This window comes from Mobula hypostoma, chromosome 24 (genome assembly GCF_963921235.1).
Source record: "Mobula hypostoma chromosome 24, sMobHyp1.1, whole genome shotgun sequence".
Classification (NCBI taxonomy): Eukaryota; Metazoa; Chordata; class Chondrichthyes; order Myliobatiformes; family Myliobatidae; genus Mobula; species Mobula hypostoma.
The window spans coordinates 37,130,061-37,153,425 of NC_086120.1; the positions used below are offsets into that span (position 1 = coordinate 37,130,061).

Sequence of the window (23,365 nt, forward strand, 5' to 3'; positions counted from 1 at the left end):
AAAAGGTTAGAAACCCCTGCTCTAGAATAATTTCTAGATCACCTGTTAAGCTTGGCTGATACTTCAGAATTCAGAAGGCAGAGGTAAGATGCATTCCAAACATGAGGAAATGTTTCAAAGGGAGGATGAGGCAGCCATGGCTGACAATGGAAGTCAAAGGCAGCATTAAGAGCAAAAGAGAGGGCATACAATATAGTAAAAATTAATGGAACATTAGACCATTGGAAAGCTTTTAAAAACTAATCAATGGCAACTAAAAAGCCATAAGAAGAGAAAAGATGAAATATGAAGGTAAGCTAGCCAAAAAAAATAGACCACCAAAAGATTTTCCAGAGATATAAAAAGTAATTAGAGACAAGAGTGGATATTGTACCACTGGAAAATTACACTGGAGAGCTAGTAATAGAGGTGGGGGGGGGGGGAGGAAAGACAAAGAAATGGCGGATGAATTTAGTAAATATTTTGCACCAGTCTTCATTGTGGAATACACCAAGCAGAATGTCAGAGATGTAAGAGCCAGGGGCAGAAGTGAGTGTTGTTGCTTTTACTAAGGAGAAAGTGCCTGGGTAGCTGAAATGTCTGAAGGTAGACAAGTCATCTTTATCACCCCAGGGTTCTGAAAGAGGTAGATGAACAGATTGTGGAGGCATCAGTAAAGATCTTTCAAGAATCACTAGATTCTGGAATGGTTCCAAAAAACTGGAAAACTGCAAATGTCACTCCACAATAAAGGCCAATTTATACTTCTGCATCGAATCTACACTGTAGGTATGGCATAGCCGTGTACCCTACGCTGTAGCCTGATGCGCACCTCCCCAAAAATGTAACTACGTATCGCAGCGATGCAGACCGCATCAACTGTGATTGGTCCGCTTGGTAGCATCGCATTTCCTCCTATGTATTTCCAGTTGCTTCTTCTCGTCAAATCGTCAAATCTACCTGCCGACATCTGAAAATATTTGAAATGCATTTCCTCATCCATCTCTCAGTGGCCGGACAAGCACAGAAAAGTCACCCTCCTTCTGCCTCAATCCGTTCAATGGTCGTACACATCATCTCCTCCGATGCCTTCTCTCTTTTCTGCATTGCAGTAATTTCAATAAAAGTAATTCTTGTTCAACATTAGCTCCAACTCCAACATGATGTGCTTAGTTTCAGTTGCCATTGTTTGAAGTACACAAAGAAACTCAACATGAAGAAATTCAACACAGTAGCATAGAAGCCCCACCAAGTTTGTGGATGGTATAAAGATAGGTGAAGAGACAAGAAGAGTTGAGGAAGCAGGATGTCTATAGAAGGACTTAGACAAAGAAGTGACTGATGGAATACAATGAAATATGTGGTCATGCACTTTGGTTGAAGAATAAAAGCGTGGACTATTTTCTAAATGAGGAGAAAATTCCAAAATCATTGATACAAAGAGACTTGGGTATCCTCTTGCAAGGAATCCCTAAAGATCAACTTGCAGGTTGAATCGGTGGTAAGGAAGGCAAATGTAATGTTAGCATTCATTTCAAGAGGACTACAATATAAAAACAAGGATATAATATTGAGGCTTTCTAAGACATTGTTCAGATCACTCTTGGAGTATCATGAGCATTTTTAGGCCCCTTATCTACAAAAAGATGTGCTTGTATTGGACAGGGTCCAGAGAAGGTTCACGTGAGCTATCCCAGGAATGAAAGGCTTAACATGAGGAGTGTTGGAAGGCTCTGGGCCTGTACTCACTGGAATTCAGAAGAATTCTCATTGAATATGGAAAGGCCTAAACAAAGTGGATGCAGAGAGGATATTTCCCATAGTGGGGGAGTCTAAGACCAGAGGGCACCACCTCAGAATAGAAAAATATCCATTTAGAACAGAGATGAGGAAAATTTATTTAGTCAGAGGTGGTGAGTCTGTGGAATGTGTTGCCACAGATGACTGTGCAGGCCATATTATTGGGTATATTTAATGCGGAGGTTGATAGGTTCTTGATTAATCTGGGCATCAAAGATTACGAGGAGAAGACAGGAGAATGAGATTGAGAGGGATAATAAATCAGCCATGATCGAATGGCAGAGCAGATTCAATTGGTAAATGCCTAATTCTGTTCCTGCCTTATAACTTAAAAACATGCAGCTTTGGTCAAGAGGTTTAGCTGTTGGTCAGAGCAAACATCAGAGTGAGGAAGAAATGTGATCTAAATGACTTTGATCACAGAATGATTGTTGCTGCCAGACAGGTTGCTTTGAGTATCTCAGAAAGATAAACAGTTTACTGAGAATGGTGCAAAAAAAAACACACAAAAAAAAATCCAGCGAGCAGCAGTCCTGTGGTTGAAAATACCTCGTTAATGAGACTGGTCAGAGGAGAATGGCCAGACCACCTCAAGCTGACAAGAAGGAGATAGCAACTCAAGTAACCACGCAATACAACAGTGATGTGCAGTAGAGCACATTATCTCAAACCAGGATGTAGGTGGCTACAGCAGCAGAAGACCACAAGCATACAGTGAATATAAAAACACACAAAATACTGGAGGAACTCAGCAGGTATGGAGAGGAAAAAGAGTTGACGTTTCATGCCTTCATCTGGTTACTCTGGATTTCCAGCACCTGCAGAATCTCTTGTGTTTACTGTATAAAGATTCATTTTTTGAAGCATTGAAATGTTTAATAGCTTTGTACTCTATGCCAGAACACCGCACACAGTCCGTAAGGACAAGCAAAGCAGGAAATACTGCCAGTTTTTATTAGATTGCTATAATGTGGAGCTGCTAAACTGACTGAACCATCTTGTTTGTGGAACTGCCGATAGTTGCCAGCAACATCTGTGGAGTTTTATCTTTTTGCTGCTAAAAGTTCCCAAATAAAGTGCTGAGGCTACACAAGAGCAAGGTCATTGTTGGTTCTGATATGCTACTGCTGAGAGACTGACCTTCACAACCCTAACTTGCAGTACATCTCCAACTTCAACCAGCAGTTTTGATCAAATTTGATGCTATTGAACTTCATAGGGCTATTAAAAGTCCCAATATTCCATCTGGGTACCCTCCAACCTGCTGGCATGAATTTAAATTTCTCCTTCCGGTAAACAAATTCCACCCCTTTTCCTCTATTCTCCACTCTGGAAATTACTTCTACTCACCTGCCTATTACTTCCCCATGGATCCCCTCTTCCTTCCCTTTCTCCTGTGGTCCACTGTCCTCACCTATCAGATTCTTTCTCCTCCAGCCCTTGACCTTTCCCATCCCCCTGGCTTCACTCATCACCTCTTTCCCTTCACCTTCCTCAACCCTTTTATTCTGACATCTTCCCCCTTCCATCTCAGTCCTGAAGAAGTGTCTCAGCCCCAAACACTGAAAGTTTATTCTTTTCCAATCGTTGCAGCCCGGCCTTCTGAGTTCCTCCAGCATTTTGTATGTGTTGCTTTGGATTTCCAGCATTTGCACACTTTCTCAATTTACTCTGTTGGTCTGTCATCTCCTCTTCACACTCAAGTCCTGGAGTTAAACAGAAAGTTTAATCGTTTGTATTTAAGAGAAACTGTAACAGATGCTACAGAAACTTCAATGAAAAAAGACTCCTGCAGATGTACAATGGAAAACATTTTCACTTGTATAGAAGATTCAATTCACGAGATTGAAGGAGGCTGCAGAGGATTGCAGACTCAGCCAGATCTATTACAAACACAACACACCCTGCCAACGAGGGCATCAAGGACGCAACATCCCTGATTAAACATCCTCACCGTCCAAGACATACCCTTTTCAAGTTACTACCAATCAGGAACCTGAAGACCCACACTCAATGTTTTAAGAACAGCTTCATCCCCACTACCATCAGATTTCCGATTTCTCCATGACCACTACATTGTTATTTGTCTTTGCACTATTCTTGTAACTAGTAATTTTTTAGGTCTTGCATTGTACTGCTGTCACAAAGCTACAAATTTCATGATGTACAGTACTCTGCAAAAGTCTTAGGCACCCTAGGATATTTATATAGTTTCAGATGGTATGGCCTCCACAGAGCCCTGATCTCAACATCACTAAGGCTGTCTGGGATTACCTGCAGAGACAGAAGCAGGCGACACAACCGAAGTTTGCAGAACTGTGGCAAGTTTTCCAAGATACTTGGAACAACCTACTAGCCGATTATCTTATAAAACTGCATGACACTCTACACAAGAGAACTGATTAAGTTTTAAAGGCAAACAGTGGACACATAAAATATTGATTTGATTTACTTTTTTACTGTTTACTGACCTTTGTAGTAAATTTAGAAACTTTTCAGTTCACTATTTCTTCAACTAGCAGAATTACAATTTATTTATTTTTTTATTTTTTATATATTTTTTAAATGTGCCCAAGACTTTTGCACAGTACTATACATCAAGGAACATAAACCTGATTCTGATACACCTGTACCATCAACGAAAGATCATTTACAAAAATGAAAACATCTGAAGTTTAGCCTCAAAACATGTGGCAAGCTAGCGTAGTGGTTAGCACAGCACTTTACAGTACCGACAACCAGGATTCAACACCGGCCGCTGTCTGTAATGAATTTGTATGTTCTCACCATCATAGTGTGGGTTTTCTCTGGGTGCTCTGGTTTCCTTCCACAGTCCAAATGTGTGTGGGCTGGTAGGTTAATTCATCATTGCAAATTGTCCAGAGGTTAAGCTAGGACTAAATCAGTGGTTGCTGGGTGGCATGGCTCAAAGGGCCTATTCTATGTTGTTTCTCAATAAATAAATAAAATCATGCAAATAGGCAAATTAGCTGATTGTTATTTGATTTGGTTAGAGCTCTTGTTGCTGTTTTCTTTACTGCATCTGTAAGCACATCAGCTTGGTTTATTGAATATTTTTGTGCTAGTCAGATCTTTACTATTCATATTTTGCACTACCTGTGAGAATTGCATAGTCATCACGGTCACAGTTACCACCATTTCAATATTCAGGCTCCTGGGCATCACCATCTTGCAGCTCCTCATGTAGGACAGCCATACCTCCAGCAACAAAATGACTCGGCAGAGGATGTACTTCTTGCCGCAGTTGGTAAAACTCCTTCCCCAGAATATACTGGTGCGATTCTACACTGTCATCTTATAGAACATCCTCACATCAGCCATTAGTGTCTGGTTTGGTATACAACTCTAAAAAAATACAGAAACTATAAAGAATTGTCACATCAGCAGAAAAGGTCATTGGCTGCCATCTATCATCACTCCAGGGTTTGTACGTTATAAACACAAGATGCTGGAAATCCAAAACAACACATACAAAATGCTGGAGGAACTCAGCAGGTCAGGTAGCATCCATGGAAATGAATAAGCAGTTGGCGTTTCGGGCCGAGACCCTTCTTCAGGACTGGAAAGAAAGGGGGAAGGCGCCAGAATAAAAAGGTAGGGGAAGGGAAAGGCGGATAGCTAAAAAGGTGATAGCCGATACCAGATTAGTGAGAAAGATGAAGGAATCTGATAGGAGAGGAGAGTGGACCATAGGAGAAAGGGAAGGAAGAATTGACACAGGGTATATACTAGGCAAGAGGTCAGAGTGGGGAACAGAAGAAGAGGAAAGGGGGAGGGAAAGATTTTTTAACTGGAAGGATAAATTGATATTCATGCCATCAGGTTGGAGCCTCCTCATCGTGGCACAAGAGGTGGCCATGGTCTGACATATCGGAATGGGATTTGGAATTAAGATGTTTGACCACTGGGAAGTTCCATTTTTGATGGATGGAATGGAGGCACTCGATGAAGCAATTGCTCAATTTACGATGGGTCTCGCCAGTGCAGAGAAGGCCATGTTGGGAACACCAGACACAATAGATGATCGCAGCAGTTACACAGGTGAAGTGTTACATCACCTGGAAGGACAGTTTGTGTCCCTGAGTGAAGGTGAAGGAAGAGATGAATAGGCAGGTATAATACTTAGGCTGCTTGCAGGGATAAGTGCTGGGAGGAAGATTAGTGGGGAGGGACGAATGGACAAGGGCATCACGGAGAGAGCGATCACTGTGGAAAGCGGAGGGAGAGGAGGTAAAGATGTGTTTGGTGATAGGATCCCTTTGGAGATGGTGGAAGTTGTGGAGAATGATGTGTTAGATGCAGAAGATCATGAGGTAGTAGGTAAGGACAAGAGGAACTCTATCCATGTTAAGGTAGTGGGAAGATGGGGTGAGCGCAGATGTTAGGAAAATGGAGGAAATGTGGTTGAGGGCAGTACCAATGTTGGAGGAAGAGAAACTCTGTTCTTTGAAGGAAGAAGACAGCTCTGATGTCCTGAAAAGGAAAGCCGCATCCTAGGAACATGTGTCTAGGACAAAGAAGCCAGCAAAAAAATTATTATAGGCACTATCTACCAGAAAACTGCCTTTTCAAAAAGCCCCCATTTGTAGTGTTATAATGCTACTAAAACAAAAACTTCACACCATGTTAAAAGCTTCATCTCCCAGGCACTTAATCTGCTCAACCATTCTCGTTAGTCTCCCATCCCTTTTTGTTTTATTACCCCCGTCACTGCACTATAAACACTTGAAGCCACATTTTTAGAATGCTAGTTACATTGGAAATACATGCCAGTATTGATGTACATTTTATTTGATATCCAACACTTCAACATTTAACTTCTAAAAATAATTCTTTATTCCTACGCAACAGTTGAATTTTGTTGATTTGTTCGCATGTCACTCGCTGACCAACACACCACATGATATTCCTTAGACGTGTACAGTACTGTGCAAAAGTCTCAGGCACGTACATATGCACTGTAGCTAGGGCGACCAAGAATTTTTCAGAGTACTGTAGTTGTTAATATGGGGCGAACAGAGAGTTGGTACATCTGGTGGGAGTAAAGGATTTGGGAATGGCGAGAGTTTAGTGCGGTGGGAGGGGTATGAGACAGATAGCAGAGAAAGGGGTACCACCAGTGGGGCAAGGCACGGGTGCAAACACACACAGTCCTGAGACACAAGGCAAGGTCATTTGATTCCAAACAATTGGCTTAATGATCATTACAAATGTCTCTCTGGTGCTCCCCTCTCTTTCTCCTTTTCCCAACCACAATTTCCCTCTCCCTACCCACCCTCAGTCCACAATAGAGACCCATATCAGAATCAGGTTTATCATTACTCATGAAATTTGTGTATGTGTGTATATATAAAACCAAATTTAAAAAAAAACACAAGAAACTGCAGTGAGTTGTGAACGTAGCCTAGTTCATCAAGCAAATTAGCCTCCCCTCCATTGACCTTCGCTACACTCCCCACTGCCTCGGAAAAGCAGTCAGCATAACCAAGGACCCCTCCAACCCCAGTCGTCTTCTCTCCTCTCGTCTATATTCTGCACCCTCATGGTGGGGGAAGCAACACCTTATATTCTGTCTGGGTACCCTCCAACTGATGGCAAGAATATCAATTTCTCCTTCTGGTTTAAAAAAAAATTCCCTCCCCTCTTCTTCAGGACTCACACAACAAAGTTCACCAAAAATCAGAATGTTGAATCAGTTGAACAATTTCACTCAGCTTCACTTGCCCCATCACTGAACTGTTCCCACAACCTATGCATTCACTTTCAAGGACTTTTCATCTCATGATCCTGGTATTTATTGCTTATTTATTATTTTTTTTCTTCTTTTGTATTTGCAGACTTTCACACACAAGATGCTGGAGGAACTCAGCAGGTCAGGCAGCATCTATGGAAAAGAGTAAACAGTTGAGGATGTACCAGGCCGAGACCATGCTTCCTGACTCCTGAAGAAGGGTCTCGACCCAAAATATCGACACTTTACTCTTTTCCATAGATGCTGTCTGGCCCGCTGAGTTCCTCCGGGGGCGGGGAGGGGGTGTTGGTGTGTGTGCGCGTGCGTTGCTTTGGATTTCCCGCCTCTGCAGAATCCCTCATGTTTGTGATTTGCAGAGTTTGTTGTCTTTTGCACATTGGTTGTTTGTCCACCTTGTTGCACGCAGTGTTTCAGTGATTCTATAATGGTTTCATGGATATACTGAGTATGCTCAAATGAAAACTAATCTCAGCGTTGTACGTGGTGACATATCTGTACTTTGATAGTACATCTACTTTGATCTTTGTTGAGCACTTGGGGGAATGGAGACCTTATCCAAAAAGATTCTAAGTATGGTACTGAGTTTAAGAATTTACCATGATTATACATGGAAGGGTGAGTGGACTATTTCCATTCCTATTTTCTATGTTTACGTCAGCAGTCATTATAACTGCAGAAAAAGTTTGCCTGCTTGCACAATCACCTCCTCAGATTCTGACAAGAACTATTTCAAAAGGTAATTTTAATTTTTTCTTATGCTCAAAGGTCCTCAGGATGACATAACCACAATTTTTTTTAAAAAAAAAAATACTTGTGCACTTATTCCTTATTCATATACTTTCTGCCTCTACTAAACCAAGGATCAGATTCAGATGCATTTATTTTTAAATCACATGTACATCAAAACATATCATCCTCAATAGAGTGGATGTGGAGAGGATGTTTCCTATGGTGGGGGAGTCCAAGACCAGAGTATACAGCCTCAGAATAGAGGGACGTCCATTTAAAACTGAGATGAGGAGGAATTTCTTTAACTAGAGAGTGGTGAATCTGTGGAATTCATTGCCACAGGTGGCTGTGGAGGCCAAGTCATTGGGTATATTTCAGGCAGAGTTTGATAGATTCATGATTAGTCAGGGCATGAAGTGATATGGAGGAAAGGCAGGAGATTGGGGCTGAAAGGGAAATGGATGAGCCATGATGAAATGGTGGAGCAGACTCGAAAGGCCAAATGACCTAATTCTGATCCTATATCTTAGTCTTACGAAATGTACAGTGAAAGGCAAATAACTAACACAACCCATGGCTGTGCTGGGGGCAGACCACAAGTGCCACCTCACTTTCCAGTGCCAACAGAGCATGCACATGTTCAGCAAAATAACACAAGCAACAGCAATGACACCAAAACAAGCCCCTTTCCCACCCTCCCACTCATGCATTACATTGGCCCAGATGGTTTTTAATTTTACCGTGGTATTTTTGCAGGTAAGACGGCGATGCAGTCAGTCGTAGTGGCCTCTTTGGATCCAAACAGAGGTAATTGTTCACCCTTTGTCTTTTAAATGATCACAAGACATTGCTGGATATCAAGCACTGTAGGTTTACCCCCATCAGCGAGTTGGAGTTGTTACGTACTGTGTTGCTGCCGGCTCCAGCCACCCAAGTAGGAAGGTGCCGGGCGGGGGGGGGGGGGGCGGGGGGGGGGTGATGTGCAGTCCAACGAATGGCGTAAATGACCATCTTGGATGTTTATCCTGAGATGGCAAGACCCTATTTGACATTCATAAATGTAGAATATTGCAAGCCCAGTTCACTGTTTCATAGGCGAGAACAGTGGCGGGTAATGCCACGGGGAGGAGCCGACAGAAGCACAGCGAGGATCTGGACTAGCCCTTCCAATGCTGCCTGCCAGTGTTTGCTCGGTGGAAGACAAGCCGGACTGCATTCATCCATGGCTGCACTAGCACGTGAAGAGGAACTGCTGCACGCCTGTTCTTGCGGAAACATGGCTCCAGGACAATCATCCCAATCTCCATCAATCTACTCAAGGATTTGGGCTGTACTATTTTTATTTTTTGTGTCTTGTACTTTGTGTAATTGTTGGCACTGTACGTTTTGCACCTTGTTCCCAGAGGAACACTTTTTCCACTTGGCTGTATTCATGTGTATGGTTGAATAACAATTAAGCTTGAACTTATGCCAGTACAGTTTAGAAAATGGGTCATCAATCTGCAAAACTTGTGGGTTATTCCTTGCAATTGAAAGAATGTGTGTATAAAAATAAATAATGGATGGGGTACGAAGGGGAGGTGGGGCATTAGCTGAAGTTAGAGAAGTCAATGTTCATGCCATCAGGTTGGAGGCTACCCAGACGGAATATAAGGTGTTGTTCCTCCAACCTGAGTGTGGCTTCATCTTTACAGTAGAGGAGGCTGTGGATAGACATATCAGAATGGGAATGGGATGTGGAATTAAAATGTGTGGCTACTGGGAGATCCTGCTTTCTCTTGCTGAACACCTACGCTCTGTCTGCCAAACGATCTCCCAGTCTGCATCGGGTCTCGCCAATATATAGAAGGCCACATTCTATCTCTCTCTCTCTCCTTTTTCTCCCTCTGTCCCTCTGACCATACCCCTTGCCCACCCTCTGGGTTTTCCTCCCCCTCCTCCTTTTCCTTCTCCCTGGGCCTCTCATATCCCTTTTGCCAATCACCTGTCCAGCTGTTGGCTCCGTCCCTCCCCCTCCTGTCTTCTCCTATCATTTTAGATCTCCCCCTCCCCCTCTCAAATCTCTTACTAGCTCTTCCTTCAGTTAGTCCTGACAAAGGGTCTTGGCCCAAAACGTCGACTGTACTTCTTCCTGTTAAAAAAAGCTATGTTGTATGCCATTCATACTCACTACGGTTTATAAGAACAAAGGAGAATCTCAATGAAATTTAAAGAATATTCAATGCCCTGGATGGAGTGGGCATGGACGGGATATTTCTGATAATGAGAGCGTCTAGAACCAGAGGACACAGCCTCAGAATAGAAGGGATGTCCCTTTAGATTAGGAATTTCTTTAATCAGAGGGTAGTGAATCTGTGGAACTTATTGCCACAGATGGCTGTGGAGGTAAAGTCCATGGGTATATTTAAAACAGAGGTTGATAGGTTCTTGATTAGTAAGGGCAAAGGTAATGAGGGGAAGGCAGATGAATGGGGTCGAGTAGGGAAAAAAAAACAACCCAGGATCAAAAGGCAAAGCAGACTCAATGGGCCAAATGGCCCAATTCAGCTCCTATGTGTTGTTATCTCAAAATACAAGAACATTGAGGTAATAGATAGAAAAGCAACAACAAAATGCAGTTACATAGAAAGTTCTGTGCAGATACCCAATAAACTGCAAGAGACATGATGAGGGTGGCTACAAGACCGTAAGACATAGGAGCAGAATTTGGCCATTTGGCCCACTGAGTCTGCTCCACCATTCCATCTTGGCTGATTTATTAGAGTTAAGAGTTAATAGAGTACATCTTCAATGTACAAGAAGCCTTCTGATCTTTCAATGATGTGGATACATGTAGCACTGAATACTCCAAAATTTGGTATACACTACCTGCTAAAAAGAAAATGGCTTCTCCAGTGCTGTATACCTCAAACCTCAATGGGCCTCTCCCAGACCCATATACACAAATCCTGTTTTTGCATCCAAATTTCCACACTGCCACTGGCTATCTATATACTAGTAAAACTCTCATGCTCTGTCTGTCTGTGACCTCCAATTAGTGCAAACGGTGCTTTACAGAGGCACTTTTTTTTGGCTAAATCCAATTAAAATGCGCTAACTTACAGAATGCAGGCAAAGTTCAGGGTTATATACTCGTATAAAATTGCTCGTTCGCCAAAAATCAACAGACTGGCTTTCACCCGAGACCTGATTGGCCATCATGGAAATCGGGACGCGACAGCCCGACGCATGCGCACGGCCAGCCTCAGCAGTGACACCTACCGACGCAAAAGGGCAGGGCAGCCCTATTTCGAGGGGTCACATTCTGCTAATCACGATCAGCATGTGCAGGATTGGGACAGATCTAACTGCCACCCATCAATAAGAGATAATTAAATGTTATTGTTATGATGCACTTCGAGACACCCATAAAACCATTTGCTGCAGTCAGAGGACAGCTGTGACTATATCATGTCCATTTAGGAGAGCACCAACCACATCATCAAGAATAATCAGCATCCTTTGGTGTTAGTGCTTCATATCTTCTATCCAGCATTAGGGCAAAAGAAAATGGTCAGCCTAATTATGCCGTGTAGAAAGGGAAGGGGGACATTATGGTCAAGAGCTGATGCCAAACATCGTTGGGAAGTGGCAAGGAGAGGGAGAGAACAAGAATCAGACGAGGCCGGGCCACACGACTCCAGGATCAAAGAGTCAGGACAAAAAAAAGATGAGAGAAGAAGAGACAGAGGAGGGGAGGCATGCACATCTCCAGGATCAGAGACAAACAACAAACAGCAGAAGAGATGAAGAAATGGGGGATGAAAGGGCTGCACGTCTCCAGAATGACAACGAGAGGCACAAGGGTGGCAGATAAGCCAGAAATGATGCCATCAAAAGTGTACTTCGTTAAATGAGGAGCAGCTATATTTGCTTTGCTACGCATCGTTCTTCTTTAATAAACTGAGGTTTTCTACTTCAGTTTCCAAAGCAAAACGATACCAATAGCATCCAGGAAAATTTAATGTTCATTCTGGTCACATCAGACTGCACTGCCCTTCTCTCAAAGGGTGCCACAATGGGTCACCCCGTTGTCTCGTAACTGCTAATTCTGTCCAGTGGCAGTGTAGAAATTTGTTCACACATTTTCATTTGCAACTGAGACAGCCTAACTGGATCTTATGCAGAAAGATTATGATCACAAAGTATGTGACATTTACATCTCATCTATTTGGTGCTCAAACCCAAATTCCACCTGTATTCAGACACAGTACAACATTGCAGTTCAACAGATTAACAGTACTATTCCTAGATATGCTTTAATGGCATTCCTCAGGTCCTGGATGTTGGGATTGCAAACCTGGTCCCAATATTAAACATGTGTTCAATAACACTGATGTAATAAATAGCTGTGGCCACTATTAAGTATTGTTATTGGCTGTTCTGCTGCAGTTACCGGCAAAAATCCAAAATGCCACAATGGAAAACAGACTGAATTAAACACGGTATAAATCAGAAGTGCAAGGGAGAAATCTCAATTTCCCTGCATGGATGCCACTACAAAGCAATGAGTCCAATTCATTGCTAACCCATTCACTATCAGAGGACCATGTCTATAGTGTGTTCTACCTACAGGCCGCACAGTGCCGCTTCAAGATATAGGTTCAGTACCCTTTATCTGAAATTCTAAAATCCAAAAACCTCCAAAATTATTATTATTTTTTAAAGCACTGATATTGACATCACAAATGGAAAACTCCACAGGGCGCTGAGAAGGTTCCCAGGCAATGTGTTGGTCTCTCCGTATCACAGACAGTTCTGAGAAGTGAGCTCACATTTGTAACCAACAGAAGTTAAAGAAAAATAGAAAAAACACTCCATAAAGTGAGAAATGAACTCAGTCCTGTATTGAAAGATTTGATTTGTCAGCATTGGAGTGAACATGTGCCACTTAACAGTATGCTGATCAGGAAACAAGCAAAGATCTATCACCGACAAACTGAAAATTAAAGGTAATTGTGAATATTCAGCAGGCTGGTTGCGGAAATTTAAGAACAGGCATGGCATGACCTTTTTAAAAAGATTTAAAAAAATTTAAAGATTAAGCATCCGCTGATCACAAATCAGCAGAGAAATTTGATGAGTTTGAAAATGTCATGGCTGATGAAAATCTAACACCAGAACAAGTCTACAGTGCTGATAGGTTTTACGTAAGATATAAAAACAAAAAAGTAAAATACAGTGTACTGTATCTTTTTCATCAAAACATGGCATCATGGGTGGAAACTGAAAGCCTGCCATTGTTTGCTATTGTTCAACAGCTGATTCACAAATTCGCCCAATGCCGCTGTGTTGCTCTTGTTAACCTTGCACACATTATATTTATAGTATGTAATAATTTTTACGATTAAGTACATATGTGATGAACAAGTGCAAGACAAAGACTCCTTACCAGTAGCACATAAATTCAGAATCCGAATTGATGGCGATCCCAGGCCATCTCATTATATATTCCAAAATCTGAAACACTTCTGGCCCCAAGCATTTCAGATAAGGGGTGCTTGACCTGTATCATTCACAATTGCGTTCTCACTCACAATCTTTTGACACCTTGTATGGATTAGAATCACCATATGCAAGGATGTGCCACCACTGCCAAATCAGACCCTTCCCAATATAACTCGGACATTGTTGCTTCATCTTGGCTGTGTTACATTCCCGGACATCTGTATCCAACAGCATCTTATCAGTACAAGGCCGATGTATGCTGAAGGGCAATAATATCTAGCATTGTAAATGGCATCCCCCAGCCAAGAATGGATAAAGATCTGTCCCCATATGAGGCAGAACTTGCAACATTAAGAATATTGTTAGTTATTCAATAAGTGGAGGGGGTGAAGAGGGGAGGGAAGATTTAATAATTTAATAAATTATTAAGAGTAATTGAGAGTATGCTCCAAGAATTGCTTTAGCTGGCGTTGTTGCACCATTTTTAAAAAATAATTCATGCATTGGTGAACATGGATTCCAAAATCAACATCTATAAATAACTTCTGATGACAGATATAGAATCACAGAAACATCAGAAAACAAATCCATCTTCTAAAGCCAGAACAGTTGATTGGATTCATGGATCCAAATAAGACTATTTTTACAACATTTGGCCATCCACAAATACTTCATAACTTATGTAGGTATATTTGAACTAATGTAGCAGCCACTAATACAAATACAAGTAATCCTTCCCTTACTCGACAAAGGTGCATATATCAAGAAGTTGCCCGATGCCAACAGCTATTGAATATATAAATCACTGAGAAGCAATGTGCAGACAGGGCAAACAATTCGGCATGTTGGCTTTTATTCTAAGAAAACCCGAGTTAAACAAAAAGGTATCTTATTAGAAAAGGCCCTGGTGAGGCTGCATCTGAAGCAGGTACTCAACTGGTTTTCCTAGTCAAGGGAAAGATATATTTGAAAAGGGACAAATGCAGAAAAATTTCAACAGTTTCTTGCCAGAGATCAAAGGTAGAGCAGTGATTGTCATATGAAGGGAAGTTAAGGAAACACAGTTTATATTCTACTGAGCTTTGAAGAATGATACAAGATACCGTTAAAACATACAACTTTCAGACAGTCCCATGTAGAATTGGTGATGTTTCTTTATTTATTGAGATACAGCATGGCCCTTCAAGCTACACCACCCAGCTACCCGATTCAACCCTAGCCTAATCTCAGGACAATCTACAATGACCAATTAACCTACCAACTGGTACATCTTTGGACTGCGGGGAGGAACCAGAGCACATGGAGGAAACCCACAGAGTCACAAGGAGAATGTACAAACGCCTTACTGACAGCGGTAGGCATTGAACCCGGGTCGCTGGTACTATAAAGCGCTAACCTCTTCGCTAATGTGCCACAAACGTTCACCCTAGCTGGAGCGTTTGGAACAAAGGATCAAAGTCTCAAATCAGCCATTCAAGGTGGAAACAAGTAGCATTATGGAACAAGGTGCCAGAGGAAGTGATGGAGGCAGACAAAACAGCAATATTTTAAGGACGGGTACATGGATAAGAGAGGTTAATAAGGATATGGGCCAAAGGTGGGAAAATGGGAATGGCTTAAGTGGACATCTGCTGTTGGTCAATATGAACTAGTTGAGCTGATGAGCCTGTTTCTGTGTTGTAATACTCTGACTAGGTCTACACTACCCAGATGGTAGTGAACCTGCGGAATTCTGTAGTCTAAAGCAGTTACTTATTGCAGCACAGAGGCCATTCTGTCCATTTGATCCACAGTAATCCCATCTATCCCATTTCTTTTTATTGTCCCCTCTAGCCTGCAATTCAACACCTCCACATACCTACAAACTCCCCTTTGGCTCTCTAAAACCTTTCACCCCCTGCAGCACAACTCTGGCATATGGGTAGAAATGGAGCACCCAGCACTAACTGTGAACACTTGCAAACTACACAGAGACAGCATTTGAGGTCTGGTTCAAACCTGGGTCCCTGGAACAGCAAGAGTTCAGTCATTGATTATACTCAAAATTAATAAATATATTTTAGATGTTCAGGGGACATGGGGCTATTGAAGGAAAGTAGTAATCATAGTTTTACCTTTGTTATTATCTGCACTGATGGTATACAAGACTAGAATTTCACTGTACTTCAGTACAGCTAATAATAAACTTATTAGATGAATGTTGGAGTTGTCCAAACGGTCAAATAGCCTTCTCGTCATGCCCGTATAATAACAAGACTCAGCTCCACCATTCTGAATGAAAGACCTATGGAAATATGCAAAATGCACGTGTCCTTCTGTGCTGGTGTGAGCACAACCGAGAGCACTTTGGGCGTTCTAGGAGAGTGCATGTCCCTTTAAATAAGGCTTGCCTTCTCGCATAAGGAGGTGGGAGCTTAAAAAAATGTAATTAAGAATCACTTCTGGAGCATCTCTTTCGAATCTTTACACAGAGCGCCCACAACCGGTCCAATCCACGATTCTTAGAAATATTTCAAACAGAGATAAGATTTTTCAAAAGCGGCAAAATCTCTGGTGCACTAACGACCGCATACTTTCTGCTGAAGAGTTAGCCCCACAATTTACTCCTGGCTAAATACGAAGGAACTTCAAGGAAACTTACCCACAACCACACACAGCACATCCAGCAGCACGAAGATATTTCTTCTTTCAAACATCTTGTGGTGGTAACTTCAGATTCTCTCCTTTTCTTGAACCTATTTATTACACACGCACATATTTTAAAAACACGTACGAAAGACTCCAAATGTGCCGTAATGCAACCCCGAGACTATAAGACGACGCAAAAAAGCCAGCAACCTGAATTTCGAGTTCTTCCGGAATCCAAATACCTGTCTCGATCTGCAGCAACACGGAATAGTTTGGACTTTTCCCCGATGCCCCGAACTTCCTACTGAGTGTCGTTAGTCAATTTCACCAGGAGAGGGGCTGAACCTTTTCACTACTGACGCACCGAGCGAGAACAACTCACGCCGCGTTGTCTTCGCCAGCAACTACTTTGCTTTTGTTCTCTTCCTGCTCTCCTCCCCCTACCAGAGGGGGAAGAGGGAAAAAAAAGGGGAATGGATTAATTAATAGAACTCCAATAGCATCCAATCCCTTCCCGAGCCAGTGTGCGTGCGTGTGGGAAAGGCAGCAGTGTTCAGCGTCGTTGTACAGACCTGGCAGCCATACAGGTTCGTCTCGGCGCCAGGGAAACTGGTGTCAAACCCGTCTCTCTTACCTTTCTGAAACAAAACTTTTTGTAATTTTTGCCTTAACTCATAACAAACGTTTTAAGAAACAATTGCAAGACTATAACAAGGTTGCCAAGGGATATGCTGATTAATGGTTAGCAGCAGTATTCCTCCAACAGAGGTCAGAATCTTTTTTCAAGCTGCTAGGTAATATTTGCAAGCCAATATCTATGGCGCATTACGACTTTTTTTTTGTTCTCATTGCACTTCTATCCCAACTTTGCCCTATTTATGTGCATTTAAATTAAATGGGTCATGTTAAATCGCTAATCATACCCTTCAATTAGATGATTTAACATTAAAAAAAACCCACCTCATGCTAATTGAGGCGAGTAATAGCTTTGCGTTGTACTGTAGCGTTTGCTCAAGAATGCCGTAAAATACTTCTAATCAACGTTTCTATTCCAAAATCAGAACAGTAAATGTAATGCATGGTTTTAAGATCTAAATAATGTTTGCACGTGCCAGACCAATTATCCCTTCCTTCTAATTTGCTTTCAGCTGACTTGTATGGATATAGAGATTGATTAGTGTCACTATCGGCATTTCTCTCTTCGTCCCAAGATATGGAAGTTTAAGCACCTGTTGAGTTTTTACTTCGATAATTTCGTAGTGAGGAAATACCACACCAGAGGTATTGCAGTTTTAGATGAGACCTTCCCTTTGAATATAAGAGATCCCTTAGTACTACTCATATAATTGTTCCTTATATTTCAGCCACCATTCCTTCTTAAACTAACATCTCAAAACAAATTAATTATTGAAATGGTAATTACCAACTCTGCAAAGCTGTGGTTAAGAACTGAGAAGTAAACCTCAAGTCAAGTCAAGTCAAGTTTATTGTCTTTTCCACCATAAGCTGCTGGTACAGTACACAGTAAAAACGAAACAACGTTCCTCCAGGACCCTGGTGCTACCTCAAATATCACAAAACTACACTAGACTATGTGAGACAGCGCAAGGCTACACTAGGGTACGTAAAACAACATAAAAACTGCACTACACTACAGACGTGCACAGGATTACATAAAGTGCACTAAACAGTGCAGGGCAGTACAATAAATAATAAACAAGACAATAGGCACAGTAGAGGACAAATTACAATATAATAATAAATGATGTAGATGTCAGTCTAGACTCTGGGTATTGAGGAGTCTGATGGCTTGGGGGAAGAAACTGTTGCACAGTCTGGTCGTGAAACCCCGAATGCTTCGGTACCTTTTGCCAGATGGCAAGAGGGGGAAGAGTTTGTGTGAGGGGTGCGTGGGGTCCTTCACAATACTGTTAGCTCTGCAGGTGCAGCATGCGGTGTAAATGTCTGTAATAGCGGGAAGAGAGACCCCGATGATCTTCTCAACCGACCTCACTATCCGCTGCAGGGTCTTGCGATGCGAGACGGTACAGTTCCCGAACCAGGCTTAAGTAGGATTACATACATAGGATATCATTGGCAAGCAATGGCAATGCCAAGCATTTCGGTTAAACATTGATTCTCTAAAGAATGCTATATACTTCATTGGCATAATAGTCCAACATTTAAGTGCCATTACAAAGAAAGCATAGAAGTGCCTCTGCTTTCGTAGAAGTTTGCAAAGATTTGGCATTGCATCCAAAACTTTAACAAACTTCTATAGATGTGTGGTGGAGAATGTATTGGCTGGTTGCATCATGTTTCCTGGTATGGAAACACCAAAGCCCTTGAAAAGAAAAGCCTACCAAAAGTATGTGGATATGGCCCAGTCCATCACGGGTAAAGCCATTCCTACCATTGAGCACATCTACGTGGAGCTCTGTTGCAGGAAAGGAGCATCCATCATCAAGGACCTCCACCATCCAGGTCATGTTCTCTTCTCACTCCTGCCATCAACAAGAAGGTACAGGAGTCTCAAGACCTGCATCACCAGCTTCAGGAGTAGTTATTATCCCTCAACCATAGGGGTTTTGAACCAAAGGGGATAACGTCATTCACTTTCACTAGCCCCATCATTGAATTGTTCTCACAGCCTACTTTCAATGACACTTCATCTCATGTTCTTAATATTTATTACTTATTATTAATTATTATTATTATTATTTTCTTTTTGGATCTGCACAGTTTGACACCTTTTGCACATTGACTGTTCGTCCATCCTGTTGGGTGCGGTCCTTCATTGATGCTATTATGTTTCTTGTATTTACCATGAATGCCAGCAAGGAAATGAATCTCAGGGATGTACAGTGTATGATGACATACATTTAGTTTGATAATAAATTTGCTTTGAACTTTGAATATTTCTGCCTTTCACTCAGGAGACTCAATTTCTGTTTCCCTAAAGAGAATGATGAATTGAGAGTGACCAATTGTGGTGTGGAACTGAATGGCCTCCTGTGCTATGTAAAACAAAATCCATAATTCTATGCTTTAGGAAACTACAATGACCATAATTCTTCACCATGAAGATGTGAAATATACTATATAATTGTATTTTAAAAGATCCCTTCTTCAAATCTTTGCCTTCGAACTATCCTGCACCTTGTAACACTTAGCCCAATAGCTGAAGAGGTGAATCAGAATCAGGTTTATTATCACAGACATGTGGTGTGAAATTTGCTTTTTTTTTGTGCAGCTTACAGTGCAAGATAGGAAAAATTAATATAAGTTACATTAATAGAGAAAAAGTGGAATATTGAAGTGGTGCTCATGGACTGTTCAAACATTTAATGGCAGAAGGGAAGAAGCTGTTCCTAAAACTGAGTGTGGATCTTTAGGCTCCTGTACTTCCTTCTCAATGGTTGGAATAGGAAGCCCTTGCAATATTGTGCATTAAAGTCTCCATACTAGGAAGTGATCGCCGGTCAGAATGCTCTCCATCTGCAAAAAATTTGCAAGAGTTCTTGATGACTTACCAAATCTTCTCAAGCCCCTGATGAAGTGCAGATATCCCTCTTTGTAGATAACTTTAATGGTTTACATCTATAAGTGTCACATCAAATGATCTGTAAACAGTGGTTAGTTTCTTTGCTTGCATTGTGTTCAGAGGACTATTTCTCTACTGTCATGTCTCCCTTGCTGGCAGCTACAACTTCAGAGATGTATGATTGAGCTATCTCCATGGATCTCCTGTTCTATTACATCTCATCTTCTATAGTAGGGTGGATGTTGGATTTACCTTGTCTTAAAGAGGCAAAATATGAGAAGAGGAAAATCTAGACTTCTCACAATATTATGGTTACCAGTCTGAAGTCCCATACCATCAGGTTCATGATAGTTTCCTTCAATCATTCAGTTTTTGAATCAACAAAATCATCGAGCAAAATTATAATCACAATAGCTTAGCAACACTGTGAGCACTTAGCACTAAAATGGACTTTCTTTTTGTTCTAATGGAGCTTTCTTCCTTCTTCAGCCCTTTATCTTTCCCACCCTCCTGTTTTTACCTATCACTTTCAAGCTATCCTCCTCCCTTCCCCACCCCCACCTTTTTATTCTGGCATCTTCCCCCTTCCCTTTTAGTCTTGAAGATGGGTTTTAGCATGCTTTTCCATCGATGCTGCCCGACCTGCTGAGCCCCTCCAGCATTTTGTGTGCGTTGCTTCGGATATCCAACATCAGCAGACTTTCTCGTGTTTATAATTTGTTTAATTTGTTTTCTTATCTTGTGTAGGGTGCTTATATGATGCTATGTAAGTAAGTTTTTAACTGCAATTGTACATACATATACATTGCATATGACAATAAACTGGACTTTAAACAAGTAGATTTACTGCTTCCTGAGGATTTTTATCTCCCTTTCGATTTTCTGACCACGGTTTTGTGGTATTGACAGCAAAAGAGGTTATTGTGAAAAATTGCTGCCATTTTTAGTAAAAAATTGACTGTAGAGCAGCAACGCTAATTGTCCTTCTGTACTCAAAAAGATGACTGGGGCTTCTCAATCTATTTGATACTAATATGCTATCACTGCCATGGAGTTCATCCAAAATACATACTATTATATACCCACAATGTATCAACACTCCTTAGTGATGCCCTTTTGCTAGACTTTTACTGGTACCTTCTTGAGTTTCTGTTCCCCTGTTAAAGCTGCCTGTTTGACCAGATCCTGGGATTATTCAATAAACAGACCCCGACCTAATTCTGAGTCACACTAAGCAATTTGAGCACATCAAAGCTAATTAAAACTTCCAGCAGGGATTCACTGGTATGGAAAATCCATTGAAATAGCTAGAATTTCTCTCAAGAAGCAAAGTGACCATTTAACTGTAAATATGGAAGTGTAAGGGCATAATCTGAGGGTGATCAGAGGAAAGTATACATCAGAGGTGGGTATTTTCCACAGAGTGGTAGGTGCAAAGAACTGCGAGGGATGGTGGTAGAGGCTGATACAATACTGACATTTAAAAGATTCCTAGATAGGCACATGGATATTAGAAAAAATAGAGGCTGCATAGGAAGGAGAGGTTAGATAGATCTTGGAACAGGTTAAAAGGTCAGCACAACATTGTGGGCTGAAGGACCTGTACTGGTCTATGTGAATGGTATTAAGTATGACAGTAGTCATGTTTGTACTGATGAATGGTCATTAGCTTGTAATATTAAACTTGTTTCTTTTTCCATTTATGCTGCCTATTTGTTGCATTTTCAGATTTGGTACAGATTTCCAAAACTTGCAGTATTCTGATGCCTCTCTACTATTGATCTTTATGGATTTTATTTATTCTTTATTTATAGATGCAAAATGGTAACAGCCCCTTCTGGACCAATGAGCCTGCCCAATTCCACTCACGTGATCAAATAACCTACTAACCCATATATCTTTGCAAGATTTGATAAACCAATAGGGTCATGGGGAGAATGTACAGATTCTTTACAGTGGTGGAATTGAACCCTGGTCACTGGTCTGCAACAGTACAACACTAACTGCTACTTTACCGTGATGCCCCAAGTACTGCACTGTGCATAGTTGGGAAAAGGGAAAGGGGGTGGAAAACACCAGAGAGACATTCTGCAATGATCAATAAGCCAACTGTTTGGAATCAAATGACTCTACCGGGTGTCTTGGGGCTGGGTGTGTCTGCAAACTCCGCGCCTGGCACTCCTTCTCAGCCACCCATCCCGCATCCCTCCCACAGTGCTCCACCCTTGCCATTCCCGGTATCCTTTGCTCCCACTAGATATACAAAGTTGCTTATGCTCCATGTTAACAAATACAGTACTGTGCAATGTACAAACATAGCGTAATGTGCCAACTAAGTTTACAGCATAAAATATTTATTGATGTAAGAACTTTGATTGAATTGAATTGACTTAATTACTTACATCCTTCATGTACATGAGGAGTAAAAAATTTTACGTTACATCTCTGTCTAAATGTACAATGTGCAATTATAGTTATTTATAATAAATAGTATGTACAACAGGACAGTCAATATAACAGAAATACATTTGTGTCAGCATGAGTTAATCAGTCTGATGGTCTAGTGTAAGAAGCTGTCCCGGAGCCTGTTGGTCCTGGCTTTTATGCTGTGGTACCGTTTCCTGGATGGTAGCAGCTGGAACAGTTTGTGGTTGGGGTGACTTGGGTCCCCAATGATTTTTTGGGCCCTTTTTACACACCTGTCTTTGTAATTGTCCTGAATAGTGGGAAGTTCACATCTACAGATGCGTTGGGCTGTCCATACCACTCTCTGCAGAGTCCTGTGATTGAGGGACGTACAGTTCCCATACCAGGCAGTGATGCAGCCAGTCAGGATGCTCTCAGTTGTGCCCCTCTAGAAAGTTCTCAGGATTTGGGTGCCCACACCAAACTTCTTCAACTTGAGATCCTCCATGATGTTTATACCAACTAATTTAAAGCTGCTCACCCTCTCAACCCCAGATCCATTGATGTCAATAGGGGCAGCCTGTCTCCATTCCTTCTGTAGTCCACAACCAGCTCCTTTGTTTTTTGCGACGGGAAGGGTGTGTTCTTGACACCACTGTTTCGTGTGATGACTTCTTCACTAGACTGCCTCATTATTATTTCAGATTAGGCCAATCAGTGAGGTGTCATCAGCAAATATAATTAGCAGCTTGGAGCTGTGGGTAGCGACACAGTCATCGGTATACAGGGAGTAAAGGAGGGGGTTCGGCACACAGCCTTGAGGGGCTCCTGTATTGAGAGTCAGAGGGGTGGAGGTGAGGGAGCCCACTCTTACCGCCTGCTGGCGATCTGACAGGAAGTTCAGGATCCAGCTACAGAAGGCAGGGTGAAGGCTGAGGACTCTGAACTTCTTGTCGAACATGGAGGGAATTATAGTGTTGAATGCTGTGCAGCATTCCCACGTTAGCATCTTTTTTTCC

General features: G+C 41.7%; 1 protein-coding gene across 2 annotated transcripts in view; it reads right to left on the reverse strand.

Annotated features, from left to right (window-relative positions):
• LOC134337448 (phospholipid phosphatase 2-like) overlaps positions 1-16,775 on the reverse strand; it is a 150,482-nt gene extending 133,707 nt beyond the window's left edge. Inside the window, exons 1-2 of one of the 2 annotated variants that reach the window (XM_063032466.1) lie at positions 16,639-16,775; positions 16,410-16,503 (exon numbers count right to left, since the gene is read on the reverse strand). In XM_063032466.1, coding sequence (XP_062888536.1) covers positions 16,410-16,464 — 55 coding nt within the window. In that variant the 5' untranslated portion in view covers positions 16,465-16,503; positions 16,639-16,775. Of the gene's footprint in view, positions 1-16,409; positions 16,504-16,606 lie in introns of both variants that reach the window. The other variant, XM_063032465.1, reaches the window with a different exon arrangement.
• Positions 16,776-23,365: the final 6,590 nt, after the last annotated feature.